At 40.3% G+C, this 23,239-nt stretch overlaps 1 protein-coding gene across 5 annotated transcripts in view; it reads right to left on the reverse strand.

The window, feature by feature from the left end:
* The window catches only part of ATP8A1 (ATPase phospholipid transporting 8A1), a 121,450-nt gene extending 98,523 nt beyond the window's left edge, over nucleotides 1–22,927 (reverse strand). For 2 of the 5 annotated variants that reach the window (XM_054824013.1, XM_054824012.1), the window contains exons 1-5: nucleotides 11,750–11,940; nucleotides 10,478–10,592; nucleotides 8,971–9,070; nucleotides 6,678–6,776; nucleotides 2,735–2,780 (exon numbers count right to left, since the gene is read on the reverse strand). In XM_054824013.1, coding sequence (XP_054679988.1) covers nucleotides 2,735–2,780; nucleotides 6,678–6,776; nucleotides 8,971–9,070; nucleotides 10,478–10,592; nucleotides 11,750–11,876 — 487 coding nt within the window. In that variant the 5' untranslated portion in view covers nucleotides 11,877–11,940. Of the gene's footprint in view, nucleotides 1–2,734; nucleotides 2,781–6,677; nucleotides 6,777–8,970; nucleotides 9,071–10,477; nucleotides 10,593–11,749; nucleotides 11,941–22,474 lie in introns of those variants that run through there. The other 3 variants (XM_054824015.1, XM_054824016.1, XM_054824011.1) reach the window with 3 other exon arrangements.
* Nucleotides 22,928–23,239: the final 312 nt, after the last annotated feature.

A 23,239-nucleotide genomic window follows, 5' to 3' on the forward strand; every position in this document is an offset into this window, starting at 1 on the left:
CTTGTGTCAGCAGTACTGTTTGTGGGGCCATGATATCAACCAGATGAGAGAAATGACGAGGATTAATAATATACCTTGCATCAATCCAGATGACTAAATTTCACAGATAGCTGTAGCAGAATAACTGACAGTGGAGTTCTACAGGTCCGAAATGTAAATAAGCTGCCAGAGGCGGCCAGAGGCTTCTTAAGAAGTGCTGGCTGCAGAAGCACTTGTACTGCTGAAATACATCCTAAGGCTGTTGTACATGCAGCCAAGCTGATCTAAGGTAGTATTGCCACTGCAAAGGGAAGGTCCTCTTCTGCCCTTGCTGCTTAATACCTGCTGCCTCTGGTGTTTGTTGGACCCTTGGATGAGACAGTTTAACCCACTAAATGGAAGGAAGCTGTCAGCTTTTCTTTCTGGATTTGTTTCCTGCTGGTTTAGTTGGTTAAAAGCAGTTCACCAATGGATGAGTCAGACTCATGAAAACGTGCTGAGACACCTGAAAACCTCAACAGTACTCTAACCCTGGCTTAATCCAATAAGCTTTTAAGCACAATTAACATACACTGACATGCAATTAAATCCATTTTCTTATGGGAACAAAATAAGAAGTGGTGTTGCTATGCACCTTTTATATAATGGTTAAAGAACTTGTGCTATAAAGTCTTCTGCAGCCTGGCTTTCACATTTCTCTCTCTCATTCTTCAGCTGTCTCTAGCAACTAACTTTCAAAAGCATGCTTCGTCTGCCCTACAAAAGACTACGTCACCATATTCCAGAAATGAATATTTCACCATGTCAGAGTGTCTATGTCCTGCTGTCTATGTGTGCAGCCTGAGGTAACAAAAATGCAGCTTAATAAATCAAAATCCTTCTTTTTTATAGTAATAGAAATTTAGAGAGTTAATTACTTAAGGTTAACTGAGATACAGATGGCCTTTAAGGAACAGACAGATGAAGGGAAACCCATATACAGAATCTATACATGCACATGTCATTTCATTAACAATTTTACATGTTCAAAACACAGCCAAAGGCAGAGCTGGATATATAATATAGTATGCACATTGCTACTCTTCAGGGTTACAGAACTGCTGAATACGTGAAAAAAAAGTAAGATAGTACCATTCTGATTAACTTTTTAATTATTGCTTTGACAATAGATTATATTTGACAATAAATTTAAATATTGCTTTGACAGTACATCAGGATCGATGCTGTACCTATGTGAATTATGCATTAGCTTAAGAAACTTCTTTCTCAGTGCTAGCAATATTTTACGTATCCTCAATACCCTTTCAATTTCCAAGATGCTCTTTTGCATGTATGGAACATTCAGGAGCTTTAGGAACAGTCACCAAAGAGTCTAATGAGAGGTAACCAAGAAGAAGAGGCAGGAAAGACAGTATAACAATTTTTTTATTAACTTAATACACCCTGGACCAAAAAAAAGGGAAAAAAATTGAAAAGGCTCTTCAAGATTTACTGCCACCTAAAACTGTTGTCGCAATCTTAAAAGCTATGAATGCTTGATGAAAGAATTTTGGATATCTACATTAAGCTTTCCTTTGTTTTGTATGTATAGATAGTTATCTGTTGCTCCAGGCCTGTTCTATGGAGATTTCTATTTGCAGTGCTTTCAGTCAAGAGATTTGTCTCCCTATCCTAATCTCTCCATACTGAGCTACAGGCTCAGTAGTTTCATAAGTTATCTTCCCTCCCTGTCCCCCATAAATTTTACAGTAAACTTAGGTAGGCTTAAAAATTTATGGTTTTAAATTAGAGACACTTCCAGTGGTTAGCAGTGCTAAATAATTCTGATTATGTTTAGTCAATGACTACATCTCTCCCTAAAAAAACCTTAAGGTTATGTTTGTTATCTATTCAAATAAGATTCCATGCAAGATTCTGCTCTTCCTGGTATTTTTCATCTTTCTGCAATCAAATTCACATGACAATCATTCCTCCTCCTTTATAAAAACAAGATCAGCTCTTGATAGAGACACCTACCTCAGAACAGGTAACATGAAAAGTTAAAGAGCAGCAAAGCGGCAACTTAAACTTGGATGTCCTACCTGATAAACGTGTTTAGGACGTATTAGCTAACATCTCCCTCACTTTCTGAACTAAAATAATCATCAAATTTAATACTTTTCTTTATTAAAATATTTTTTTAAAAATAAAAACCATATTCCAAAGTTTTGCTTTGGATACACTGGCTAAGTATCTCCTTATCAAACCATTAAATTGATTTCATATTAAGAAAAACCCAAACCAAACAAAAAACTCCATTAATGTTTATCCACAATTTTGAAGCAGCATATAAAGTCCCATTTTATGGCTTTTCCTTCCAATTCCAGAGTTTTTCAAAATCAAATTATTCAAGATTTGCTGGTTGAATAAAATTATGATTTGTGTACTCTGAAATGCATAGACTTTTCATCATAATCTAGCCCCGCTAAATAAAGTGGTGATTATGATCTTTTAACACAGTTAATGCTGTAGCTGTTAAATGAGTAAATTTTAAAGTTTCTGAGGAATGTCATAAACTTAATCTAGAACATATTCCATTTTGTGGGGCTAATGTGACTGCAAATTGTTATTTCAGCCGGTTAGATTCCAAAGTTTGAAGTAATCTGCATAAGCAATTTCGCACTCAATTACCAGTTCAGACTACATTGCTACCATTTGCCAAAAATTCGAAAACAACCCCCCAACCCACAATTAATAGACTTCAAAAATTTCCTACCTTGAGTTTGTTTCTTGTTCACCGCATTATCAGCTTTATGCCTTTTCTAAATTAAAAATGCACAGTGGTTAAAGACGTCTGTTGACATGATAAAGCTTTCACACATAAGATAAAAAATGCATATATATTACCTCTTCCCACTCATCAATTCAATAAATTGATTTAAAAAACATTTTAAACAGGACTATGGATTACTTGTACAGTTATGATCACCAGGAAAGCCACACCCAGTTCCATGCTAATCAGTTGTACTAAAATGTCCTGTCATGTGGGCAAACACTATCTAAACAAGTTCCTTATATAAGGAAGTGGTCTATTTGTGTACCATGACTTTGCCCTTTCCTGCAAGTGGAAAATGATTCTACCAGAGCAAAGATCATGGAACCATTCTTCATACAAGTATAGAGATTCAGATCTCATATAGATCTGAATCAAGCAATGACTGTGTAAATATATGACTTCAGTTCCACATTAAGTGCCTGCAGACTTCAGCAACAGTAAAAACCAAGACAAACAGACAAAAATCAACAAATCCCCCCACCCTCCACAGGCCATGACGTCTCTCAGTTTTAATATAGCTGTGAGAAACCTTTTGCTAGAAATCTTTTGACGCAGCAAGTAATCACCAGCATTTTCAAGGTATAACCAAACTCAGCTACAAAAAAAGCTTAGGAGACTACTAGTTTAAACACAGTATTTAAGAGTAATGAACTCAGTTGTCCCTGAGCAGGAACTTCATTTGGAAAAGTAATTTAAATAGAATTAACTGGTTTAGGTAAGCTTTTTGAATTGAGCTACGGAATTCATGCCTTTGAAATACCAAGAAAATCAGAAGCAATCCTGTAAATTGAAAGAAAAGTAAGTCAAGCTACTTAAGAAATATATTTCCAATAAAATGGTGGTATGACTCTGAGCTAGCAGCTCTTAAAAGGCCACCTTGGCACTTTGGAAAGACTGAGTTAAGGTATTAGGGTTTTTTTACTCAATTTTCACAGATTATCAGCAGATTCTCCTTTCAAAAAGATGGCTGCTTTCACAGATAAATAATCTTTGATCAATGGGAAGGCATAACAACTTGACCAACACAGGTGTTTATTTGCCCACAGGGAGAATCTCTTCCAGCTTGAAAAGTAACAGTTTAATGTCAGTTGCTTTCTGAGCTATATGTGGGTGAAAATCATTGGAAACGGCTGATAATCTAGCATCACATGCCACAAATTTTGCTAGCACTTCTCAGACATATATGGAAAACACATGCTGTTCATGAATAATGTCTTCTGCTAATATCTTCTGCTTCTTGGAATTTCACTCCAGAAAAGGAAGCATTTGGTTCTTGAGCTGAAAGTATTATTTTGATGTCTATTTATTGATATCAATTATAAGGTTCCCATCCAAAAGCCAATTAATCTTGTTTTAATACTAGATGAAGATAACCATTCCTGGAGATCTTAGATATCTCACTGTGTAAAGAAACTAAGACATAATGAAAATTAAACGTTAAGGGAGAACACACTGAGTATTTTACTATGCAGCAAGTATGAGCTTTCCCAGGAAAAAAAGTATAGCTGTCAGAGTCAGCCAAATATTCCAAATATAACCAGCAGGCAACATTAAATTTCATACCTGTTTGACTATAAAACCAAATTGTTTTGTTTGGATTATATAGTCTGTGAAACTCAGCCGTGCAAGTGAGAAATTCATGAAGTTATCATCATACACACACACACACACACACACACACACACACACAGATACAGCCTTTAAATTAGCAGCTACTCCCAATCAGCTCCTTCATCTCATTCAGTTTTGACTAACTAAAGCTGGACTTAACTACATGTTGAGGTAACGTAAACTTAACAGAAAGAAAAATGGTGTTCGCATTGCCTTTAGGTACCTCTGTAGTATATTTGGTAACGTGAACTTTATTGTTTTAGCCGATATATGCAAAACACTCCTAAACCTGTTCCTTGTCTCCCCCCTCCAATGCCAAACTGTACACTTCAAGTTGCAAAGAGCAAATGGTAGAAACAAATAACATAACAGGAAAGTGAGTGGATGAGATAATTTTAAAAAGGACATTTTGTACAGTAGCAGCAGCCTCAGTTTTATATTTGCCTAGACACTGACAGATGGCGTAAGTCTGTAAGCATTAACAGTAGAATAGTTAAAAATATCTGAAAGCGTGAATTGATTTTATGGCTTTTTTAAAAGGGATTTTGTTTATGTAAAGTGAAAGCAACAAAGACATTTAAGGAGAAGTTGACTATTGGGCAGCAAATACTGAAAATCCCAAACAGAACAGAAACATTTAACAGAAATGTCATTGTCTCTTTCAGGACCACTTAACTCTCTGGCCCAGGAGCTTCACACAACCCAGGTGGATGATATATCTTGCCTCCATTCACAGAGGTAACTGAGAAGAAGATTCAGTTGACTCTCAGCAGGAAAGGCAGCATATGCCCAGCCACCCTTCATTTCAGAGCTTCTTTGCAGCTCACCACTCTTCCTCTTGATCATGCTTCTGCACATACATTGTAATTCCACTCAAACACAATAAATCTGATGCTCCCAGAAAGCCTACTGTTTGTGTGCAGGGAAAGACTACACTACCTGCAACCCTTTCCAAAAAATCAAGAAAACAGCCCACAATATCAAGAACCAGGAACACTACTCCTCTAGTAGACAAGGCACTCTGCCATATTATGATGTATCTAACTTCTTGTCCTCCACGTAAGATATCTGCAGAACTAAAACAGAACAAGAAAGGATGAGGAAGTTCTTGGCATCTAGAGTGATTTGGTAAATCATCAAGACTGATTCCTTAGATACAAAAAATACCATCTAAAGAGAAAAGACTCAACTATGTTATGCAAATTAGAGAGACATGTTCTACCATATCCTTTCAGTGAAGAGTAGGCAGGAAGGTACTCAGAAAGCCCCAACATCTTTTGTATGAAGTGAAACAGAGCCTGAAATTCCTGTCCCTACCCACAAAATAGAAGAAATCAGAATGGACACTTTCAAGTCCCAGCTCTTAAAGTTTTCATTCAATGCAAGAATAAAGCAAAACCACCAGTACCACAAACACTGAATGGAGAGAGCCCAGGAAAGCTTGGCGTAGGTGGGGACACCTGCCTAACAAGGACAAGCGTTCCATGTCTGTTCCTGGCCATCAGGCATCAGCAGATCACACTTAGCACCAAGACATGAAAGGCTAACAGTAAATTGCACTGGGCTGGAGCAATGGGAAAAAATGAAAAAGGCCTATTCCCCTTGCTGTCTACAAAACCCTGCAAAATCACAACAGGATTTTATCCATGTGACTTCAGAAATAAAGAGATGCATCAGATGTGTGGATCTGGATTTGACAACTAGGAAAAATCCCACTAATGGCACATTAGTGACCTGCACTCATTCATCTAAAATGTATTAAACCAAACAGATTACCATTCTAAACATATATAGTGCAACATAAAAGTGTTGCACTATAATTCCAGTAGCAAGTTAAAAGATATTTAAAGGTTATTTGGTTTAAAAATAGATTCCAGCTGAGATGAATTCAGTAGCTTCCAATCTGCTTTTAACAGCCCTTGTTTGAGAAAATTGGTGATATTCTAGACTTCACTGGGTTCTGTGGAGTCTTTGGTTCCTGTTCACACTTTAAAAATATGCTTTTAATTCATTAATGAGAACTGTTTGGTTAGAAACAATCTATATAAGAAATACAACAGTCACTGTTTTACCATGTTATTGCCACTTGCATATATAGTAAAACCACTTTCAAATCATAACACCGTATTCTAAAGATTTCGTCTTCTGAAGTAAGCAGCTTTAAAAGTTTTAAAAAGCATCCAGAAGGCAAAAGTAGTTCCACAAAAATTCTGTTGGATAATCTATGAAAAACTGGAAACCTGTTTACAAAATATTACTATTAAATACTTACAATATCCTCTATTATCTCCTTCACTGCAGCTACAGCTAAAATAAATAAGAGAGGGACCAAAGTTGTGTAACGGCCTGTTGGTGATACATCTGGTATTTGCTATTAAAAAGAGAGAAAAAAATTGTTAGCATTGCTGGTTGAAAACATTTTTAACACAAGAAGCAGTACTTTCTGTGCAGATACAGACCAGGCAACTGGATTCACTTTTTAGACATGGTGCTGATTATATCCAAGAGAAGGTTATTGTCTTCAATTCAAAAGAAGCTGATACAGTAAAACAACATTTGCATTTTACATAGCATAGAATTCAGTGGAGTTACTTTCAGAGGTTTTAGTGTCTACAGAATACTCACCTTCCTCTCTTGTGTTTCAAATTAAATTAAAATACATATTTATAAAATAAAATTACTAGTTCCTAATGGCAACATTGATACGTGAGAGGATTGCTGCCTTAATAAACTTACAACAGGCAATGCGGCCCATATGACTACCATGAGATCTTTGCAAGGAAAGGCTATACTAACAAGTGCTGCCTCAGTGTGGTTACAGACATCCTCAATTTATCATAAAATGTTTTGAAAAACAGCCTTTGTTATTTATGAATTATATAAATTTCTTTTTGCTACAACCACATTGTGCTTCTGAAGGAAAACAGGATGTCATATGTACACATACTATGTTTCTTGGAGTAAGACCAATATAGATCTATTTTCCAGGTTACTCTGGACCACATTTTTCAAGCAACTAAATGGAAATCAGGCAGAAAAATTTACTGATGTATGCCCAACCTCCCCCATTCCAATTAACACATTATTTTCCAGGCAAAATATGAAAGCAAAAAGGGCACCAGCCCATAGTCTGGTTCAATTACCCCATATTTCTTACTCCTGCCACTGTGGTCTCACTGATAGCCTGATAGGAGAAGGTAGACTAGTAACTCCTGACATTCCACTTCCTCACACTCCACTTCCTCCACCCCAAACATCTACCTGCCAGCCTCTCCCCCAGTCATGCCAAGACTCAAACACAGTCTGCATCTGCTAGCTTGATGCACACAGTGGTACCACAAGAAATGCTGCTGGACTACTGGATTAGCCTGAGATGCCAGATGGGGTCCAAAGGCTGTGGCATTTAGAAGCCACAGGTTTGCAGTCAGACAGCCTAATGAAACCCTGAACTTCACATTTTTTCCCCCTAGAAAACAGTGTAAGATACCTGTGTAGATGTATCCTAAGAAACTGCTCCAAGCACTTAGAGTAGAAGCAAAGAAACCTGAATAAGTACAGAGGAATCAACTTTCACTTGCTGAAACATCTGAAGTGAGGCATGTACACATGGCAGTATATATGCCATTATTTTAGTAATTTTTCTTTGGTAAGTCAATTCCTAACACAATGACCTCCACAACAGACAAATCAACACATTGTAAACATCCACTAGAATTACACATAAAATGTGTGTTTATCAAATATGATTAGAAAACAGAACTAGCCAATGGTAATTACAACTGCAACTGCCCACAGTTCAATTTGCATTCATCATCAGTACCACCTTCATAGAATACTACACAAACCCCCACAATCTGCTTTATCAGCTTGAACTACTGCAAAATTAAAATATTCCGATATATCTGCAAAACGTTACGTACTCCTTCAAAAAAGTCTCAGTAAGCTGGGTCAGGGATAGCCCTTTACAATGAAGCTACAGTGGTGGTATAGAAAAGACTGTGTACTTTATTCCTAACCAGCATAGTTAAGCAGCTGGGATATGGGAAATAGCTGCTACAGTACTGGACTCCCCTGCTATTTTTCTTCATCTAGGCTCAACTTCAACCCTTATCAGCCTCACTCTAAGAATAAATAATCACTTCTCAGCTGCAATTCCTGCTCCTCAAAACAGACTACAGGATTAAAGTTCATAAAGTTCAGGTTTTTAGGCAGTAGCCGTCATTATGAGAAATGCCAACTACAGGTAACGTTTTTCTGTGTATGCCAGATATTTTTAAACAGAATTTTGTTGTCACAACAGTATTTTTCATCTGACAGTACTTCAGCTATACCTAACCCATTTTACAGAAAAATTTCTATGTGTATTGTGTTATCTCCAAGGAGTTAAAAAACCCCATGGACCCAAACGTTTATTAAAGGTATGTCTACACAATACAGCTATTCTGAGAGGCTAACTAGCTCAGAAAGAATAGTACACCAACTTCAGCATCTCTGCAAAACACTCTCTATGGTATAAATGCTCTCTCAACAGGTTTCAAACATTAGCATCTTATTGTTGATCTTACCTGAAGTAACGCAATAAAAAGAAAAAATGCATTAGCAGCTCTTCTGAACTGGGAATAAAGGAACCTTGGCAGGAATGTGATTATGTTGTACTTTGCAGTGCTGAGAGAAAGAGACAAAAACACGCGCTATTATTACAGTATGAAAAATTCTTCCAATTCAGTTCTCAGTTACACAAGCTTTCAAACAAGACAGAACCTTTTGCGATTTCTGTGCTAGCAAACAGATTTGTTTTGGCTACAAGAGAAAGTGAAAGACTTGTACCGACACAGTCCTGCAGGCCCCCATAAACCAGCCGACCCAGGGAAGTGCCCGCCGCCCACAGAGGCTGTCGCCAGCTTCCATCCATGTTGAGGCAAGAAGTTCCCTTGTCGCCTCTGCCTGCTCTGTGGGAAGCAGTTAAGCTCTGCTGCCGCTCACTTACAGGCAACGAGGAGAGGCAAAAAAAAAACCAACCCCAAAACCACAAAGAGAAGGTGCAGGGCAGACACTGTGTACCACCACCGAGGGAGCAGGTGGGGCAGGCCCCGGGCCCACAGCTCTTGGGCCCAGAGGAGTGCCCTGCCCCACAAGCTGTGGCATACGCCAGGCAGGTAAAACGATGGTTCCAGGTTCAGACAAAGTTCTTGGGGAAAGAGGTATAACGAGTGTAACAAAGAGGGTGCTAAATCAGGGTTGAGGAGCTGTGGAGCTTCTGCATTGAGTACGAGTTTGTACAATTCAATACAAGAAACATAACAACAGGATCGGCTGACTGTAAATGTTGCATTTAAGAAATGATTAAAATTACAAAATTCTATCAAAGTTAAAAACCCCTATACTCTTCACTGAATCGAAAGTTCATTTTTTAAAAAACTGGTAAGTACTGGATATTAAGTGTAGTTTTGCTAGGCTGAAAGAACAGAATAGAGTTTATCCTGCAAAGCCATCACCACAAAGTGATTGAGCTCCCAGCTCTTTGCCAGCCCTACATTTGTTTAAAAACAGACTGCTACCACCTAAGGTCCTAAAACAGTAACAGCAAAAATAATCATGTCAAAAACTTAAAAGCTAAAGACTTCTAAGAATATTTTAACCCCTTTTAAAGTTAATAATATTTAATTTAACTTTGCATAAAACAGTCAATTTAAAAGTGGCATTTCAACATTAGCATCTAGCTACCAGAAATATGTTCAAAGGCAAAAGATGAAGTGAACTTCAGCTGAATTGAAAGCTGAAGAAGAAATGCATACTCCAGGGATATGCTGATGGTACAGCTGCAAAGGCAACCCTTTCCCCACCCAGACCTTTCTCACCCCCTTCTTAAAAATTCAGAAGGTCAGGTTTGTAAATGAAAGAGCGCAGCTGCTCTTGTGGGTTCTCTTCATTCGCCCTCCAGAGCCTGAGACTGTAACTGGTGGTCAGAGGAAATGGCAGAAGTAGAATAAACAGAGTTTTTTCTTCATTTTTGCTATGCAACATGTAATGTTCTGAAGTTCAACATGTATTAACAAAACCACTAGTTAATACCTGACATGATTATTGCAGAATTTGGTTAGCTGGGGCTGGTTGATGAATATAGTTCTCAGTTCCTCTTGATCAGCTAGAGAAGTTTTCTCTGAAACATCATCTGTCTTCTCATAGCCTGTAAAAACACAGCATGATTTTCCATATAAATAGATTTATACACACAAGATTCAAGGCACTTCATGACAAAAGATGACATCTATTGTGAATGTGAACTCAATGCATTTGCATTTCTCACAAGTAATGCTCATTTAAAAGCAAAGAAGTTTCAGTCTTTTAAATAATTTTAATTAGATATGAGGATAAAAGGTATATAGTTAATATGCTTTGTATATACAATAATGAATAACAACTGTAAAATCTACTGAATTCACAAGTACACTTAAATAGCATGAGTCATTTCATATGAACTATGGTCCGCTGAGGCATTTGAATCCAGAAGTGAGCACACAAAACCAACCAAACAAAAGGCTATTTTTTCCATCTCTTCCAGCTGAGTGATCTTTAGTAATTCTGGGCAACATGTAACAAACAAATGTAGTTATCTGACAAATAAACATTACAAACTCAGAAGATCTCTATATTGTACACAGATCATTCAGCAGATCAGTTTCAAGTTTTGCATGTAAAATACAACACTGGTCATTGATGAATTTACAGGAAAGTCAAATATTTAAGGGACATTTACTATAACCTTTATAAAATTAATTTCATACTACTTAATCTATTTTCCTGCACTATATCTGCCCAATATACACATAACAGACCTTCCCCTTTGTGCTTCTTTTAAACTAGTGTTACACACACGCACACACCCTACAGTAGTGTGACAATTAAGTGTTTCCAAAAGAACACACAAATAGGTTAATTTCTTATAAAAACTTTCTGAAAATTTAACCATTAACCTCAATGGTAGGAAAAAAGTTTACCAAGAGGATGTCTGAACAATGAAATTAAAAAGCATGTGTCTAGTATAGCTACCTTAAATCAAAATTACTATTTGTTTGCACAAATCACCTGTTCTCAGAAATACTCATAGAAAATTCATTGTCATAATTAAAACTAAGCAAACATAGGAAACCAACACAAGCTACCCTACAGTGAGATCAATCATATTCTTCCAGTCCTCAGGAAGCCCCCAGACCACCATGGCCTTTCAAAGATAACCAAGAGTAGCCTAACAGCAAGACCTGCCAGCTGCCTCTGCACTCATGAATGCATCTGATGAGATCCCATGGACTCATGTATTCCCAGCTTGTTTAAGTGTTCTCTAACCTGGTCCTCCTCCATTGAGGTAAGTCTTTCTTGCTCCAGACCTTCTCATTGGTGTCAGGAACCAGTGGTTCCTGAAGGTTGATCTTATCAGTAGAGACCAAAGTGGAGAAGGCTTTAAGTACTGCATCCTCTTCTGTGTCCTTCATCTCCAGGTTCCTCATCCCAGTAAGCAGCAGGCCCATATTTTCCGCAGTCATCTTCTTCCTGCTGTTATATCTGAAGGAGAACAAGAAGGGCTTCTACAAGTCCCTCACTGGATTAAACCCCAGGTGGACTTTGGCTTTGTTAAGCCCATCCCTCTATACTCCTCTCCAGTCACCTGTCCTCACTTTCTGCTCTTGAATGCTCCCTTTTTACACTTGGGTTTTGTCAGGGGCTCCTTGGTCATCCATGCAGCCCTACTGCCACCTTCACTTGATTTCTTGCTCATTGAGATGGACTAATCTTCAGCTGGGTGGTGATCCTTGGAAAGCAAGACCATGAAACATTTGTTGGTTAATGGGATACCATTCCTGCACCTGCCACAAGTTTTCTGCAAGACACTAGGCAGAGTATTCCCAGAGAAGAGGCATCAGTATATTCTTCATTTTGTGTGGACTTAACTTGAAATGGTATTATTAGACTTACGGACATTCACTAATCAGTGAAAGCTGAGCTTTGTGTATATTCTTTTATAAGCTGCAAGGAATATTGTACCAACCTGCATCATAACTTTCATCTGTGAAAGGGGATACCAATGTATTCTTCTCTCTCAAGACTTTTCACTAATGTTTTGTCAATCACTTAGCCACTACAATAATGACTAACAGGCCTAAGTAGCCCATTCAAGCTGGAGCTTGTACAGTAAATACAAGTATGGCATAAATCAATCACCAAAAAGTTTTAAAACAATAACCCATGTGTGTATAGCTGCTTGCTAAATAAGTGCTGTTCATTCTGTATGCCAAATGAGAAAGATGCATGGGAAAAAATGATGTTAGAATGCAACATCATAATGTATATGCACGTCAAGGATAATTAAGGTTATAGATGAAATCTTGAAACTTATTTCTAACATGTTCTATAAATCCTTACAAACAGGTTATGCAAAACTCCAGTCATCCTTCAGTCCACTGGCCTACTACAGAGCCTCTTACTTATTATGTGTAGAAAATAAATTTCATATACTAACTTCCTCTAAAGGGCAAGTCTCCACATATTGTGCAAAGACTCAGTAGAAACATAGCATAGCGGATGCTACGACTACAACAGGAAATACCCATTATTATGTTCATCCACTGCAATTTTTTTTATTCCCTTCCTTCCAACTCCCCCTGTGAAAGGCACACATTCAACCCACTTCTATTCAATCAAGTATGTATCTCAAGAAGACCCTTCAGAGGAAGGGGAGCCAGCCTAAGAGACCGGGCACACCTGAACAGGCACCCACACAATACTCCTTGACTCAGGGAACCACATGGGTCTATGCGGCAGATTAAGCATGTAATTTCTATCCTTGTCATGAGCTCTCCTTGGGGGGACAACCATCACACAACTGGCTACGCACAACCTCCAGCGCACAACTCCATAAACACGTATCCCTATAACGCAACTGGATATAAACACACCTTCAAGATGATTAGGGTTTTTTTTTAGCCAAGCTGCAGGTGCACATCCAATCGTCTGTTTATACCTGACTCAGCCCAAATCCATCACACAGTGAACTCGCCTTCATTCATGGTTGCCCTGGTTTCAGCTGAGATAGAGTTAATTTTCTTCATAGTAGCTAGTATGGGGCTGTGTTTTGGATTTGTGCTGAAAACAGTGTTGATAATACAGAGATGTTTTTGTTATATAGAGGTGGGGGTTTTGTTATTGTTGAGTGGTGCTTACACAGAGCCAAGGCCTTTTCTGCTTCTCACACCACCCCACCAGCAAGGAGGCTGGGGGTGCACAATAAGTTGGGAGGGGACACAGCCAGGACAGCTGACCTCAACTGACCAAAGGGATATTCCATACCATATGACATCATGCTCAGCATATAAGGGACTTGAGGGAAGAAGGAAGGAGAGGCGATGGCATTCAGAGCGATGGTGTTTGTCTTCCCAAGTAACCATTACACACGACGGAGCCCTGCTTTCCTGGAGATGTCTGAACACCTGCCTGCCCATGGGAATTGGGGAATGAATTCCTTGTCTTTGCAGCTTTTGCTTTACCTATTAAACTGTCTTTATCTCAACCCATGAGTTTTCTCACTTTCACCCTTCCGATTTTCTCTCCCATCCCGGCGGGGGGAGCGAGCGAGCAGCTCTGTGGTGCTCACCTGCCAGCTGGGGTAAAACCACGACATCAGTATAGGATATTTACTTTCCAGTTGCTCGATTTCATGTTGCAAACATGAAATATATCTCCTGTGAGAGCACTTGGGTAGAAAGGTTGGAAATTATTGTGTCAAAAGTATCAACCTAGCCTGACTAAGTTCAGGAAATAAGGGAAGATTTTGCTTATTTGTGGAATGTACTACGTTAATTTTAAAGCATTAATTTTAAAACTTATGCCAGTATAAGCCTTGAATACTGACAGTGATAGAGTTAAAGCAAATGTTGGCAGACATTAAACACTATATATTACCCGTTTGTTATAAAGACTGCCAAACTATAGACATTTATTTTCATATATCAATATTAAGGCATTTATTTGTTCTCCTTTAATCAAAATGACAGCAAAAAGGTGCTGAGGAGCTTCATAAACATTCACCATCTCACCTTCTACTACCTTGAATTCACTTTTTTTTTTCAATTTTCGCTTAAAAAGGAATCTTAGGAGTCAAACTCTAAGCCTCACATGTAGCCCTCTGTTCTCTGCAGCTTCAGTAAAACTAGCTGTCCTGCCTCAGGTTCATTATACTACCCTGAAAACTTTAAAGGTTACACATGTCCCACCACCTCCCTGCCTAAACTTCGGAATACATTCACTAGAGTACACAGACTAGCCTGATACACAAAGCTCAGCATTAAGGAGATAAAATTTTTCTTCCCCAATTGTGTTTGTCTATATATGTATACACACACACAAATATATCTAAAAGCTTATGCATACTGAATCTATTATATAATCTAAAATGGTAAATACGATTAATTTAAATGACGAAAATGTTTTCCAAGCAACACGAGACACAAAGTCATTTTTAAATGCTCTGCCTGCTTTCATATAAGATTATCAGAAAGAGTGTAAAACAAAAAGAGACACGAGATTCTAATTCAGCATTTGATACAGAGGTTCTACATCCCACCCTCCCACAATGCCATTTCTTTAAATATCCATATACCACCCTTTGCAATACCACCATTGCATCTTGCTTGCATTACCTACCCAAGACCTTCAGTGAACAGTTCAGCACACCTGAGTTTCAGCTCCTCTGCAGCTACGTGTCTATCCTGGTTAGCTAATAAGATGCCTAATGCCTGGCCAGAAATAGGGCATGCTCGTCTTGTGAGGTAGCTGCTGATTTTCAGAACTGCCTGAGGTCAAACACAACTCTGCTGTGCAGCTGCAAGGCAAGCCAAAGCTCAAGCACCGTTTCTGGGCTCTCAGCATGCCAAATGTCTTCAGAGACACTATAATGCCCTGGCCTACATGTGGGACAGGCCTACTCTACAACAGTTTTGTTTTTAAAGTCAATATACTATGCTTCATAAGTGAAATTTTCCACTAATTTGTCAGATACAGGACTGTATGTGCACAGGTATCACCTTGAGTGCGACTGGGAGTTCCCCCCCATGATGCATTCACTAGAATTGCAACTAAAAATTATCTATCACATTCCCAGGGTTTGTTTGTATTCTGTATCTTCAAAAAACTATCATAAAGCATTTCCAATTTCTGCTATGTCTCGCCCACACTCATCTAGCATAAACAGATTAAGTCATCAAAAGCTTTAAGTAAGTCACTTTTTCAAATATGACCTGCAAGGAAATATTCACCGTATTTTATTTATGTAAGGTGAGTAAAGAATTTGACAACAACTGATTGGTACTCAAATGGCCCAAAATAGTGTCAGGAACTAAAAATCAAAAAGGGTCATGCTTTTCAATATAAGAAAACATAGTCGTAAAGGGATGTGTTTTTCAACAAGGAAGGATGTGACATGCTATGGTAGTTCACACATTCATTTGAAATGCTGACCGATCTACAGCCAAGAGGACAGAAATCAACACTGCGAATGTGTCTCACTATTACAATCTGGCACCTTATAAGAAATCACGTAAGACATATACCATTTCAAGTATTCACTTTCAAATATGAAGTAGGACATCTATCAAACTACACTCATAAACCTGAGTCTAACTGCATTACATCACCCCCCAGTTTTTAAGATCTACCTTTCTATGAAATTTTAAAACCCCAAACTATAAGCTAGAGCTTAACTGCTGACTAACCTAAGGAAAGGTCTCACATTTCAGTGCAGCAGGTCTGCATAAAAACTCACCACTTTGCAAAAAAGAAGCTACTAAGTGCTGTATTTCTTCCTCCAGAAGTGAGGATACATTGGCATCAAACCATTTTATACAAACTCAGCCTATTAATTAAATAAGCAGAGGTTGACCTGTCAAAAATATTGTCTGTAAGTAACTGTAGGAACAAATAAAAGCATACCCATACTCAAGAATGGAAGGGAAATTTCATCAGATCATCTCTTGGTGAAAGTAGCTATATTTTTGATAAAAATGTGTTGGAAAAAAATGCATTTAATACACAGTAAGAATTAAAGAGAGTTGGTTGCCCTTCTGCAATCCATTAGAAGGTTCCAAGACAGCAGAAGAGCACTGATCCAAACATTCAGAAAGCTGACAAAGAAAAAAAAAAACCAAAACCCGAAGTACAGTATGCAGACAGGAAGAATAGAAAACCCACAACATATGCACAGACAACAGCAAAGCATCAGCCGTTACAAAATTCTGATTATAAAAAATCAGTAGAAAGAAGTAAGAACTTAAGATGAAGCAATCATTCTAATACCTTTTTTAAAAAAAAGTGTAGTTCTTGCTGTGTTACAGGTATTAAATGGATGTCCACATAACTTGCTTCTTGTTTGTTCATTGCACTAAGCTATCAGAAAAGCATTGCTCCAGGATTTAAAATTAAAAGTAGCATCACTTTTTCAGCCTAAAGGCCACAACAATTTAAGGTCACAACAAATTCTGCAGTACCTCTTAGTAATAATTTTGAAGTCTTATATCTAGCAAGAGTAAACCAGCAATCATCACATTTCAGATAGGAACTATGATGCTGTCCTACTAAGACCTGCCATTCAGAAGGAACAACAAATATATTCCAAGACTTTTCTTCCTCTGTTGTGGCTTGCAATGCTACTGATATTTAACCTGAGTTGAGCTGATATTTAACCACAGCTGAACTATCAAACTGATTCCATGACATACATTCTCACATGCCCCCACTCGGAAAAGCATCTGACGTGAAAAAAAGTCACCAGTACTTTAAAAAGAATAAAAGGAAATGCCAACCCACCATACTATTCTAACAATTTATTATGCAGAAGTGGCAAGTTTCAAAACTAATTTCCTCTTAATATTCAGAATTACAATTTCTCATAATATATTTTGATTATTTTATTGTTTTCTGTCACTACCAGGCCAAAACTAATAAAAAAAGGTGCTTCAATATCAAAGGAATGCAACTATTACCCTTATAAAAGAGTTCATTTATAAAGCTGTTGCATCAAACTACAATGACTGTACATAATATTTTGTTCTGCACTCAATGTTATTTGCTAGTAGAACACAGAATCTGGAAATTATTGATGGATAAGCACAAAACACCATAAATTTTATTCAAAGTCACTCAATAATAACTGAGGTTTTGGTTCAGGATTTCCTTCAATCTGTTCAAAATTAAAGAATGGAAGTAAATTACATGCAAGAGGGGAAAACACAAGAAAAACATGGAAACAATTGCTATCAATTCTGAGAATATGGAGACTAGGTAGTTACTTCCCAGGGTACAAGCTGTACCGGGGAAAGAAAAAAAAATCATAGCAAAATGTGTAATTTGCATAGAATACACATTTTCATTTTTGCCAGCGAAAATAACATCTTCAACAACAACGAAGCCCAAATAAATAAGTAACCAATGAAACAAACAAAAAGTCCCCAAACAACCAACTTGAGCTTACTCCAACAGGAGAACCCCTTGAAGACCGTATTTTCCTTCCAAGAATAAATTTTGATGAAGCAACTCTGCTCCAACACACAATATTTGCAGGCACTTTTCCTAAACCAGATTTGATAAAAAAGTTTCTAAATTAGTAAAACAACAACAATAAATTCTAAACAGTAAACATTGTCCAAATATTTTCCATATATCCATTTTTTCCTTTAGGTAGGGTGGTTTAACAGTTTCAGCTTTCACTCCTTAGAACAGTCTCATTTTCAATACAAGAAACAAAGGTAAATACAGACAGGCTGTAACATGGAAAGAAAGGGAAGAAAAGAAAATCCTCACTCAAATCACCAGGATTTAAATTCATTTCCCTTAATCATTAAACACTTTTTACTCTCCAAGTTCAGCATTCAAAAGCTTTGAAAACTGGTGCTGTAGCCAAGAACCTCTTACATGAGTAAGTCCGCTACCTCATATTCCCGAAGAATGCAGCATGGTTCAAAGGGGGTATGATTATGACAACGGAAGTGCCTTCAGAGTTACTTGCTGTAATGCTGTGATAGACCTTCAATGAAAGAACACGCACTGGGACCTGACCCATCAGTCTGTCCTTCTGAGGAGTCAGAGCACAGACAGGAATTGGGACGACCTGCTCGAACCTGCGGGTACCACTGAGATGGCCAAGCCTGCACTAGAACTAAACTAAGTTTTTTCCCCTTTGTGAAGTATTGGGATCTCAACATAGTCTGCAAAACAGACTTGGCAGAAAAAAACCCAAACCCAGACACAAGTGACTATAATGAGCACTACATATGGTAAAATGCTACACAGTGCTATAGTCCATGAGTAGAAACACCTAAGGATATATTAGGCATTACAAAAACAGATGGTCTGCTGAAGACAATCTGATGACTACTACAGAATTTCAAAACACTTTCCCTCTTCATATGACAGTTTTCTCATCTCACACAAGTTCAGCTTCACCTAATTTTCATACAGGCATTTACCTCCACTAATAGGAAGAACTAGTTATTACCTATTGTTGTTGGTAGACAGCATCATGGCACCTCAAATTTCTACCCTTTCTCGACAACCTAATATAGTTCACTGAACTCCACCAACACATTTTCCTCCATGGAGCAAAAGCATTAATGCCTCAATCTTCAGAGAACCCTAACAAGAACTGCCAACCACAATTCCACTCTCCCAGACTCTCTTAAAAGAAATAAAATGCTTTGAATTATTCCGTTTCATATTCTTTAATGGATGCATATATTAGTTGTGCAGCCATATATAGCTAAAACAACCACAGTTAATTACCGTATCTAATAAGGCTAGATGTAAGCTACTCAAAGATACCCCATGTGTTTTGCAACTGCAGAATACACGACACCGATGCTATTTCCACAGCACCAAATGCCTGAAGCCTAGGTACAATTCTGAATTAAGGCCACTGGTGGTGAAAACACATGCAGCAATTTCCTAAATTCATTTAGGAGGACCAGATCTTCCATGCCTTGAGCGAGACTTTATTGATACATACACCACTGTAGAACTGCAGCATTTCCTAGGCTTATGGTGAACTGCAGGTGTTCTTCTTTGCAACAGGGATAATAATGCACAAAAATCTATTTAAAAAAGGTTATAAGCTTGCCTGGTTATCTTTCATTAGCCATGAAGAGAACAAGAACCTGCAGAGGTTTGGAAGAATGCCACAAAAATAGTAGTTCCTTTATTACCAAATTCTTTTTTCTATGCAGGTAACGTTGTCTTACAGACATTAAAACACCTACCATTTTCATTTTGTAATAATTTATAGACTGTAGTGTCAATTCTTCTGTGCAGCTGTCAACCAGTTCTTGCGAATGCATCGTTCTGACAGTTCTGACTTAGTTTATTTCGTCTGAGCACAATAGTCAGTTTTCTCTAATAACAGCATTACTACCTCTTCATGTCAGAGGGAACTTAGTTCTGAGATGATGTCAAGACAGTCCAGCCTGATAATGTAACTCATGATCCATGGAAAAGGTCTCTGAAGCAGAAATTAGTTGTTGCAGTGACAAAAGAGAAAAATGGAGGTTTTAACCCCAAAGATACAATACAAAAATTCTAGAATAAGGGAAGCAATATTAAGCTTGTCTATCAGATCCCCACAAGTAGGCTACTCTAAGGAATGGTCTATGCCATAACAGCACTTATAGAAGCTGCTGTTTGTGATTACAGTATTACCAGAGGCTTCCAAAGAACACACAGGGACACTGCCAATAACAAGAATTTCCTACTCCACACTGTAGGCAAGACTTTGGTGGAGGTCTCTGAAGGCAGCCTTATCATCGCCTTGCACAGTACTTATCTAAGAGCCTCCTGTGATGGCCAGAGCTAGGGTTTTACGGTTCCCTTATGTCACTGTCCACTGCTAGGGATGAGACTCACATTGCAGAACTCTGGAGTTGTCTTTTTTAGAAAATAGCAACATTTACTTACAAAGAACTGTTTAGAAGTGCCAGCCACACAGTCCAAAGGTGTGGACTAACTAGACTTTGAAGCCGTTTATCTCAAAAAAGAAAAAAGGAAGTAAGAGATTCTTTGACATTTGTTTCATTATGAATGAACTAAGCATAAATAAATTGAACTGAATATAAATAAAATTAACTAGTAAGCGTCACATTAATCTCAGAGTAAGAAAACAGTAAAAGTTTTTAAATTATTTTTCTTTGAGTAATGTTATATATAGTATGAGTCAGTAACTCCACTGCTATGGTGAAAAACTATCACGTCATTTTCCAATAGTTAAGTTTCTTAAAAGAAGTTTCATACCTGTTTTCAGTCCTAAAGAAAGGATTTTTGAGAAGCCTCTTAAACGCTATATGCAACTGTTTTACAGTCATTCAGCCTTGGACATTATTCAAATAAACTAGACTCTTTTTTTTTTCTCCTTTTACTGCATCTGCACATCTTAGATAGACATCAACCTTTAGGGAACATCACATTTGTTCATTTAATAACCATTAAGATTCCTGTAATTAGATCATTTTAAAGAGAGCATCAGTTTTCCCAATTTATTTGTGCTAAGCTTGCAGTGAAAACCAACTGTCTGGAAAAGAATGAGTGGAAAAGAACTGAAACTAAGCACTGAAAATTTGGACACTTAACTAGTACCATTATATGCATCTACTAATCACTGTGGGTATAGCAGCACGGCTGCTCTGGTTGAAAATGCATTTCCAAAGTGTCCCTGGAAGGATGTACCTTCTTCCTTTCTCCGTAGAAGGATGCATTCTTCTATTTCTTGGCCAGCTAACATTTCCTAGGTAACGGCAGAGCCAGACCTCCTACAAACCTACCTCTGGGGGAGGAAGGCATGTAACATGGGAGAAACAGAAAAGAACATCAAGGTAACAGCCTACTTCCAATCTATGTTTCCTCATGCTCTTCCGAACACAAACAAATAAATAAAATATCCTTTGTTTGGAAGAAGGAAGGAACATACAGGGACAAAGTTTCTACCTCCCTATGTAGCCAAACAAAGCCAAAAAATAATCAACCTGATGCAATAGTTTAAGTGGAAAAACTTTCAGACAAAGGGATAAAACCTGCATACCTGCCTCGGAAAGTCTGTGTCATTACAGTGACACTGCTATTGCTACCTACGGCAACTGAAAATCATAAACTGTCCCAATACACCGCTGCTTTGCTATCAGTGATTTCAAATCTTACTTTTGCATGCAATGAATATTATATTACGATAATTTCATTGCAGTGATTCTTTTTACAAGGCACTTCTTGACCCGTTGTTATGTGAAGGCAAGCAATCCTAACCCTTAGCTAGGCATGAAACATCAGCACGGCCTGAAGCACTCGGGCACATTCCCTGTATCAGAAACGTTTATTTCTGACGATCAGTGCACGCTTACGTACTACATACGAAAGGTACGCCGCCTTATTCCTAGGACGAACATCCCAGGACAAATACCGCAGGCCATGAGCCACCGCTGCCTCTCCCCCCGCGCCGCTCGGGGCCGGCGGGCCGTGCAGCCAGGCACACCGGGGAAATGAAAACAACCGCTCGCCCTGAAGCGCTGCCATCGCTGACGCGCAAAGCGCTGCCCGGGGGCTCACCGCCCGCGGCGGACAATGGAGAGCCATAAATACGAGACCGACACCACCAGCAACGCTCACGCCCCAGCGCTAGGGTCGATGCCCGGGCCGCGGCAAGCGACCGTCGCTGCAGGCTGGCGATGCGCGGGGCCCCGACCCGCGCTCAGGTGTGCGGCGGGGGGGGAGAAGGGGCGACACGAAGCCCTCCTCCGGCACCTCCCCTCCGCGGTCGGGAGGCCAGCGGCGGGCACGGCGCGACCGGAGGCCGCGGTGAGGGGCGGCGCGGCGGGCGGCGTTGCAGCAGCCGGCGCGACACCGGCTCCCGCCGCCTCGTCTCCCCGCCGCCCCCTCCCGGTCAGGCGGCGCAGACCCCGCCGCGGCTCCGCGCCAGAGGGTCGCGGTGCGCCGGCCGGGCTCCCCCGTCCCTCCTTGCAGCCGGGGAGAGGCGGGTTGCCGGGCGGCACTTACCCTCTGCTCGGGAGCGGATCTCGGACACCGTTTTCTGCACCGCCGGCATCGCCGCCGAGCGGGGGGCGGTGGCGCGGCCGCCTCCGCGCCCTGCACCTGCCGCACGCCGGAGCGCGCCCCGCGCCGCAGCGAGGCCCGGGCCGAGGGCGGCGGGTCCCGGCGGCGGCGGCTCCTCCGGCAGCCCGAGGCGGCAGGCTCGCGCCCCGGCTGCGCCTCCCTCTGCTCGCGCCGCCGCTCCTGACTGACAGCCGGGGCGCCAGCGCTCCGCGCTCGCCGGCCCCCTCCGCAACCTACCGACTCCACCTCCCCCCCCCGCCCCCTCGGCCTGCGGCGTCCCGCCGCCATCTCCCGCCCCCTCGGGCTCGCGCCTGCCGGGGCGCCGCGTCTAACCGGGCACCGGCACTACGAGCGGTTTCGGTCCCGCTTCTGGAGCGAGCGAGCGAAGGGTTTTCCATGTGGACCACCGCCCCCCCGCCCCCCGTCCCCCGTGACGCGAGGGAAATGGAACGCGCCGCTGCGCGGCTCTAGGGGCGGGCAGGGGGGAGCCCCGGGGAAGGCCGGCCGGTGTCCCCCGTCCTGGCGGGCGGGGCCCCGTGTCTGGGGCGGTGGAGCCCAGCCTCGGCGGGGCGGGAAGCGGTGGCGGGGGGGGCGGGCCGAGGCGGGCTGTTGAGGGCGGCGACCCTCGGGCGGCAGAGGCTTGTCGCGGCCGGTGCAGCCCGGCGGCCTGGGAAAGGAGGTGAGGGGGGCGGAGGACAGCAGGCCGGG

Source organism: Grus americana, chromosome 4, assembly GCF_028858705.1.
Source record: "Grus americana isolate bGruAme1 chromosome 4, bGruAme1.mat, whole genome shotgun sequence".
Classification (NCBI taxonomy): Eukaryota; Metazoa; Chordata; class Aves; order Gruiformes; family Gruidae; genus Grus; species Grus americana.